The sequence below is a fragment of the Gossypium arboreum genome, chromosome 12 (assembly GCF_025698485.1).
Source record: "Gossypium arboreum isolate Shixiya-1 chromosome 12, ASM2569848v2, whole genome shotgun sequence".
NCBI classification, from domain to species: domain Eukaryota; kingdom Viridiplantae; phylum Streptophyta; class Magnoliopsida; order Malvales; family Malvaceae; genus Gossypium; species Gossypium arboreum.
Window position 1 is genome coordinate 87,356,774 of NC_069081.1, and position 8,756 is coordinate 87,365,529.

Genomic DNA, 8,756 nt, shown 5'->3' on the forward strand with positions numbered 1-8,756 from the left:
ATTTAGAGTACCAAATTAGATCCGATGATTGTTTGATGTTTCGAGATCAAATCTGCGTACCAAAAAATCCAGAGTTGATTCAGAAAATTTTGCACGAGGTACATAGTAGTAGTTTATCTGTTCACCCGGGGAGTACCAAAATCTACAATGATTCAAAGAAGTTGTATTGGTGGTTGGGTATGAAATGAGACATTTCTGAGTTTGTATCGAAATGTTTGATTTGTTAGGAAATAAAAGCCGAGCATCAAGTGCCTTCGGGTTTGCTTCAGCCTGTGATAATACCAGAGTGGAAATGGGATAGAGTGACTATGGATTTTGTATCGGGATTACCCTTGTCTTCGAAAAAAAAGATGCAATTCGGGTTATCATTGATCGATTATCGAAATCAGCACATTTCATTCCGGTACTACTAACTATTCGCTTGAGCGATTAGTTGAGTTGTACACTGCTGAGATTGTTAGATTGCACGGGATACCAGTTTCAATTATTTCGGATAGAGATTTGAGGTTTACATTACGATTTTGGAGGAAATTGCAAGAAGCTCTAGGTACGAAATTAAATTTTAATACCGCTTTTCATCCACAAACTGATGGATAGTCTGAACGAGTAATTCAGATCCTCGAAAATATGCTCCGATATTGTGTTTTAGAGTTCGAAGGCAATTGGAGAAATATTTGCCGCTGGTTGAATTTGCATATAATAACAATTTTCAATCGAGTATAAAGATGGCACTGTATGAAGCTTTATATGGCCACAAATGTCGAACTCCGTTGTATTGGACCGAGTTGAGTAAGAAAAAGATTCACGGGGTTGATTTGATCCGACAAATCAAAGAAAAAGTGAAAGTAATTCGCGATTGTTTGAAAGCAGCTTAAAATCGTCAGAAATTGTACGCGGATTTAAAACGAAAAGACATTGAATTTCAAATCGATGACAAAATTTTCTTGAAGGTATTTCCATGGAAGAAAATACTTCGTTTCGGTCACAAAGGCAAATTGAGTCTGCGATTCATCAGGCCGTATGAAATTATTGAACGAATAGGGCTAGTGGCATATCGGCTAGCGTTACCTATTAAGTTAGAAAATATTCACAACGTGTTTCATGTATCGATGTTACATTGATATAGATCTAATCCATCCCATGTGATTTCTCCGTCGGAGATCGAAATTCAACCTGATTTGACGTACAACGAAGAACTGATTAAAATTTTAGCACGTGAGGTTAAAGAGTTGAGAAATAAACGCATAGCTTTGGTGAAATTTTTGTGGCAACGACACGGTGTCAAAGAGGCTACATGGGAGCTTGAGGAAGCTATGAGAAAACAGTACCCTAACCTATTCACTGGTAAGATTTTTGGGAGCAAAAATCCCTAAGGGGGAGAGTTGTAACAGCCCGTATTGAGTCAAATCAGAACAGTGGTTTTGGGACCACAAATTCAAATTTAAAATTATTATTTTATTGTTATTTTAATGTCTACAGCATGATAGTGTGATTTTGTAAAAGTTTCTTTAGGAAATTTTATCGTTTCGTTGGTTAATTTGGTAAAAAGGACTAAATTGTGTAAAGTGTAAAAGTGAAGTTCTATTAGCGAAAAGTATCTAATAGCTATAAAACCTTAAAGTAAAAGTCCTTATGTTGTAATTAAACCATTATTATAGGTAATGGACATTTATGGACATAAAATAAGTGAATTTTAATGTTTTGAACCAAGGTTAATTTATGAATTAAAGTTAAATGAAATAAAACAAACATTAGTATCATCTTTCTTCTTCACTTTCTCAACCAAAAATAAGAAAGAAAAGAACTCCATGAATGCATGTTGGTTCGGCTAAGCTTGGTAGCTCAATTGTTGAGTGAATTTTGTCCCATTTTTAATGATTTCTATGTTTTTGTGATCGTTGCAACTAGTACTAGCTAGCCCAGGGACTATTTTACAAAAATGTTAAAGATTTTGAATGATTTCATTGATGAATACATGTGTATTTTGAAGTTTCTTGATAGATTATAGATGCTTGTTGATAGATATACAAGTTTTGTTAAGTGATTTTTAGTGAAAATGCAAAATAAGGATTAAATTGAGAAATGTTGAAACTTTGTGGTTAAAATGTGAAATAAATGAAAATATGGGTTACTAGGGGTATAATGGTAATTCGGCTAAGCATGAGTGTTTTGAAATTTGCATGAATTTGTGATTTTGTATAATAAGGACTAAATTGTAAAAATGTAAAAGTTTTGGGGCTAATGTGTAAAATAGCTCAAATGTGTATTATGGATTGAATTGAATAAATAGATGATTAAATGAGTTAAATTTGATATTATATAGAGTAATAAAAATGAAATTTGGAATTGGATCGGGTAAAAGATAAAGTACTCGACTAATCGACTCATTTCGTCGTTTCCACATTCGAGGTAAGTTCGTATCTGATAAATTTTAATATAAATGTATTTCATATGCTTTGATATTGCATAAATTGTGAATATGAGCTGTAGATATGAATGACAGTTATTAGACGACGATTCGACATTCGAAATTCCGGTTGAACCTTAGGAATAGTTTAGGATGCTAGTGACATGTCATTAGGGGATTCATTGAGTTGGCTTCGGGCCATGATATAGCACTTCAGGAGCGAGTTATACCGATTTGGCTTCAGGCCATACATATCTGCTGATTTGGCTTCGGGCCATGATATCAGTACTTTGGAGATAAGTTACCTTGATTTGGCTTCGGGCCATGGTATAGGTACTTATCGTGTGAAAACCTTGAGTATCTAAATTCTATTCTGAATGGTTCAACGGGGAAAAGAAAGACAAGAATATGTATGAGATTAGAACGAGATGGTATAGGTATGTGCATAAACCATATTAGCTCTGAATCGAAGAAATGGCGAAGGAAGTATATAGTTTTGTGAATGAGTAATTGAGAGGTTTGTTAGTTGATGTGAATTCTTATACTTATGATCAATTGTTGAATTATGTGTTTATGATTATATTAAATTTATGTTATACGAGCTTACTAAATTTTATAGCTTACATATTTTATTTTCTATGTTTTATAGAGAATACAAAACTAGCTCGGATTCGGGGATCGTCGGAGATTGCTTCACACTATCCACCTATCTCTTGGTACCTATGAACTTGGTATTTTAAGTATATGGCATGTATAGGGACTTTGAGTCATTTTGGTATTTGTAGCATGATTTTGGCCATTTGTGTTGGCTTGTATATATTAAGTGTTTGGTTTTGTTTTAGCCATGTAGTTGGCTTATTTTGGCAATTATGTGATGTATATATATATAAGCATTAATGCCTCTTAATGATGTGGTTCATGTTTGATAGTGAATAGCTTGTTGAATGCAACTTTTCATAGTAGTTAATGGTTGAAAAATTTAGAATATTTGTGTTTGTAATTTTAGGCTAAGAAATCTTTGTTGATATGGTATATATATATGGATGCTTTGGAAATTTGAATTGGCATGATTTGAGTAGGCAAAGTATGGTGTTGAAAGTATGTTAGATGTTGATATTGAAATGGTACATTTTAGTCTTGGTTGTGGTTGACTTGGATATCTATATATGCTATGAATGTGTACCAATTGGATTGTGTAGGTGTGTGCAATTTAGGGTGGCAAATTGGCTTGGTAAATAGCCTATTTTTGTCTACACGGGCGTGTGTGACACATGGTCAAGTACACGACCGTGTGTCCCTTGGTGTTGATTTTGAAATTAAGTCAGTATGCTCCACACGGCCTCACACATGGGTGTGTGACTTGGCCATGTGGCATAAGTTAGTATACCCTATAGGTTTGGCACGGCCTGGAACTTAAGCGTGTATGGCCATTTTTAGGGCACACGGGCTAGCCACACAGGCTTGTATGTTGGCTGTGTGACTCAAGTCAAAGAGTTACACGGGGTCGGACACGGGTTGGGATACGGCCATGTGCTTCGATTTCGAATGTCTACACAGCTTGTGACACAAGCATGTCTGGAGGCCGTGTAAGACACATGGCCTGGCCACACAGGTGTATGTCCTTGTTTTGAGAAAATTTTTTTAAAGTTTTGTGAAAGTTTCTTAAGTTATCGATTTAGTTCCGAACCACTCCTAAAGTATGTTTAAGGGCCTCATAGGCTCGTTATAGGGATATTATGCTTGAGTTTGATTAATGTTTTCATGAAATGTGGATTTATATGAGAATTGAGTGTTTAAATGTGTTGTAAGTACGGTAATACTCTGTAACCCTATTCTGGTGTTGAATACGGGTGAGGGGTGTTATAGCTATTGCTTCTTCTTCTTCTTCTCTGTTAAGGGGCTTTTCTAGGGTTTTTTTAACTATGTACATCCAACGTGGCAAGTTAATTGGCCACATCAGCAGTTAACTTGCCACATCAGCGGTCTCACTAAGACACTAACGGAAACTGTTAATTAATGACTGTTTTGCCACTTTTTTATAACGTTAGTGACTGTTTTATTTTTGTTCAAAAGTTGAGTGACTGAAATGAAACCTAGGTGATTGTTTTGTTAGCTACCCCAAATTTGAGTGACTGCTGGTGTAATTTACCCTAAATTAAATCACCTTTTTTTTTTTAATTTGGCAATCAAATTAAACCAAAGCAAAGAAATTGGTTAAGTTTTCATCTGTGGGGTGTTACTTGTATTTTCAATCAAATGAACGGCGAAGTCACGATGAGAAGATTCCCAACGTCGTGATGACGCGAATGAGAATATTGCGACATGGTGATGTGTTCCCCACATAAATCGGGTTTCTTCTCCTAGTTAAACTCTGATTACTCCAAGTTGCATTATACAATGATGTCCCGACGAGAAGAATTGCCACGTCTCGACTAAGCAAAGGACGTCATGACGCGTTTCCTACTAAATCTAATTTCTTCTCTTGGTTAAACTCCGTAATTTTTCCCCAGTGAAACTCTAATAACTCTAGAGATATGTTAATCAAATTAGCGCACGAATTTTAGTTTATAAATAGGGTTTTTAGCAATCTTAAAGAGTTTGATTCAATAACATTATTAAGAGAGTTTTGTGGGAATTTCGGGAGAACTTTGTATTTTTTAGATTCGGGTTTGCTTGTTTCTGCATTTTGTACTCCTTTACGATTTTTTCCGTTTTAGTGAAATTTTATTTACCCGTGATTTTTTATCCTCCTCAAAGAAATTTTTCCATGTAAATATTAGTGTCCAATTTTCTCTTTTTTCGTTCTTATTTGTTGCATAATTTGGATTTACCCCAACAACACCATATGTCAATAAACTTGTTTTGGGGATAGAAAATATATATTATATCCTTCAATATTTGGTGTTTATCTGTCACCAACGGTTTTCACAACTGAAAATCCAACAAAAATGCGGTTAATTGTATATTCCAAATAGTTGCTTTTCAACTTACAGCAACAAATATCTTCCATTTTATTCTTGTCTCTTCAAAATTGGTGTCGTCTTCCAAAAACTCTCTCAAGAAAAGATTTTGTTGATTAGACAAAATGATGGAAGATGGTATGATTGACGTAGGTGATAGGCCGAATATCGGCGTATTAGGAAAATACAACATAGTGGATGGCTTAGAAAATAAATTCAATGTATGTTTTGTTGAAAACCGGACCCATGCCGCTACGGATTGGCAAGCTGCGAATCCCTTGATGAGATGTCTCCCGAATTTTATGCTACAACTGACCTTCATTATAATGTTCACTCGGGTTTTCATGATCATCCTCAAACCTATTCGTCAACCTCGCTTTGTTTCTGAGGTTCTTGTATGTATATGTATATATTTGTTGTTGAAATACTAGCTAGTATTTTATTTTGATTGTTGATGGTGAATAATGTAGGCAGGCGTTGTGCTAGGCCCAAGTCTTCTGACTAGAGAGGCATGGATAGCGACTTACGTTCACCCTTTTGAGGGGGCATTGTTGCTAGAGACAATGGGGAGCCTTGGCGTCACATTCTATATGTTCCTAGTGGGTCTGGAGATGGACCTAACCCCAATCAGGAAAATGGGAAAAACAGCAAGCTGCGTGGCCATTGCCGGAATTATTTTGCCCGGATGTGTAGGAATGATATTATACCAGCTAGTTCGGAATGAACGACCAGATGCACCTAAGGAGGGTGGTTTCTTTTGGGCAATTGCCCTTACCGTCACAAGCTTTTCGGACTTGGCTAGGATACTTTCAAAGCTCAAGCTCATGTCCACGGATCTTGGAAAGATGGCCATGACTTCAGCTGTTCTCACTGACTTTGTTTCTTGGATCCTTCTCGTGGCAACAGTAGCCATAGTTAATGGGCATGGCAACTTTCTGAGGATAATCCCAACTTTGATTTTCATGGTGATATGTTGGTTTGTGATTCGGCCTATTATCTTTTGGATGATTAAACGGATTAACGCAGGACGAGAGGAATCGTCAATGGAAGTTCAATACAACGAGAAACACGTAGGTTTCATTCTAACAGGGGTGCTCTTTTGTGGGCTTGTCACAGAGTTATGTGGCGTACATCCCATGTTCGGAGCCTTCATGTTTGGACTGATGATACCCAGTTCAGAGGTTGGGATTAAGATCATGGATAAAATCGAAGACTTCGTGGTGGGGATTTTGCTACCCCCTGTGTTCTTGGTTGCTGGCCTACGAACCAACGTTGCATTTATAGCTGCTGGATTTCGTTATTCTCTGGTAGCTACTGTCATGGTTGTGGCTTCCTTGATAAAAATTCTCAGCACTCTTCTTGTTTGCCTCTACTCAAAATGCTCGTTTCGAGATAGTTTAGCCTTGGGGGTCCTGATGAACACCAAAGGCGTTATTGCCATCATTGTTCTTCACGAGGGTCGGAACGTAAAGGTTGGATTTCTTTGATATGCTTCTTATATATCATATATACTGTAATTAACTAAACATTTTTTTTTACCTCAGGGCTTTGACCAACAAACATATACTTGGATGGTGATTGCCATGTTAATCATGACGGGTTTGGTTGGTCCAGTAGTGAGTTTCACTCACAAGTCCGCAAGGCATTTGAAGCACTACCATCGGATGAATTTAGAAAGGAGTAAACCAGACACGGAGCTTCGAGTGTTAGCATGCCTCCATTCCAGCAGAAACCTTGCTGGCCTAATCAATCTCCTGCATCTTTCAAATGCCACAAGAAAATCCCCAATTGTGGTTTTCGCTGTCTACTTGGTTGAGCTCACAGGACGTGCTTCAGCCATGCTAATTTTCCATGATAAGAGTAACATGAATGATATAGCTGGTTGTGGTAACTCCAGTCGAGAAAGACTCGAGGCGGAGCATATTGTTCATGCCTTTGAATCCCTCCAAAACGACAACCGTGCTATCGCTGTCTATCCACTCACAGCAGTGTCGCCTTTCTCCACTATGCATGAAGATGTTAGAAACTTCGCCATAGATAAGAACGTGGCTGTCATCTTACTCCCATATCACAAGAAACCCAATGGCATTGGGGGATGGGTGGATGAAAGCCTCGAGCACAAAAAAGTGAGTCAACATTTGCTTGCAAATGCACCTTGTTCTATTGCCATACTTGTGGATCGGGGCCTAACTCGACATCTTCCTCTGGATTTTGAACATGATAGTTTACGTGAAATTCGAGTGGCTATGCTTTTTTTTGAAGGAGCTGATGACCGAGAGGCATTGGCTTATGCACGGAGAATGGCAGGGAATCCCGGGGTGGCACTAACTGTGGTGAGATTTGTCCCCGGAAAAGACATGTTGGAAACTGTAGTAGATAATGCTGAGGCTGAGGCTGAGGCTGAGGCTAATATTAATGATGATCCGGAGGCATTCTCGGCCATGTTCGAGAAGGATAAGAAGAAAATGCTTGATGATGACTACATTAATGAGTTTAGGTTTAGAACAATGCACGATCAATCCATTGCATACATGGAAAAACCTGTGAACAGTGGAGACGAGCTTGTATCCACCATTAAATCAGCTTATAATGATTTTGATTTGTATATAGTTGGTAGAGGATATGATACCAAATCTCCATTGACCTCAGGGCTTTGTGATTGGAATGAATTCCCAGAGATTGGGCTGATTGGGGATACATTAATATCGGTGGATTCCTTAACGTCCGCCTCCGTTCTGGTTATGCAACAATCAGCTCCTAAGGCTACCCCTCGCCCTCCCCTTGTCTCCAAAAACAACATCAGCTGTGTCTCCAAAAAAACCGTATCTACGAATGCTCCGCGCTCTTCCAATCAACCTTTTGTTAATCATCAAATAACCCATGATTATTTATGATTCATCATTTTATTTCTTCTGTACTGAAATTAAATCAATGCTTGGGCTTTGTTTTAGGTAAACAAACACTTATACAACATAATAATATTTTCTTCTTTTTCAGCTTTTTTCATACTTACATTATTTTTCAATGTATTTACGCTGACCGTATATTACTTTTGTGTTATATCATATCTCAACTATCTTTTATATTGTTTTTATACGTTGTATTATGTCATGCTCGATAATTGATAATATTCAAATATCTGTTTAACCCAATCTTGTATCATGTATCTTACAATCAAACTTACTGTTTTTCTAAATTAACCTAGTAATATTAAAGCAAAATCTAGATTTTAACTTCAAGTTGTTGAGGCAATTTATGAGGAGTGTTAAGGAGTAGTATTCTCATCTTCTTCTCCAAAATCTCACCATAGTAGGAAGAAAGAAAAGCTTTAAGAATTTCCTTCGTTCTTGGCCTTGCATGGTAAGTAAATTATAATTTGGTTCTCATAA

At 37.2% G+C, this 8,756-nt stretch overlaps 1 protein-coding gene across 1 annotated transcript; it reads left to right on the forward strand.

Annotated features, from left to right (window-relative positions):
- Window positions 1–5,324: 5,324 nt before the first annotated feature.
- Window positions 5,325–8,261, forward strand: LOC108477523 (cation/H(+) antiporter 15-like). Its single transcript, XM_053022933.1, has 3 exons — window positions 5,325–5,762; window positions 5,838–6,839; window positions 6,912–8,261. The coding sequence occupies exons 1-3, from the start codon at window positions 5,493–5,495 to the stop codon at window positions 8,259–8,261; spliced, it is 2,622 nt and encodes an 873-aa protein (XP_052878893.1). The 5' UTR covers window positions 5,325–5,492.
- Window positions 8,262–8,756: the final 495 nt, after the last annotated feature.

Coding starts and splice junctions, on each gene's coding strand:
- LOC108477523 (XM_053022933.1), top strand. CDS start 5,493: ATGATGGAAGATGGTATGATTGACGTAGGTGATAGGCCGAATATCGGC. Junction 5,763..5,837: donor GCTTTGTTTCTGAGGTTCTT/GTATGTATATGT, acceptor TGAATAATGTAG/GCAGGCGTTGTGCTAGGCCC. Junction 6,840..6,911: donor ACGAGGGTCGGAACGTAAAG/GTTGGATTTCTT, acceptor TTTTTACCTCAG/GGCTTTGACCAACAAACATA.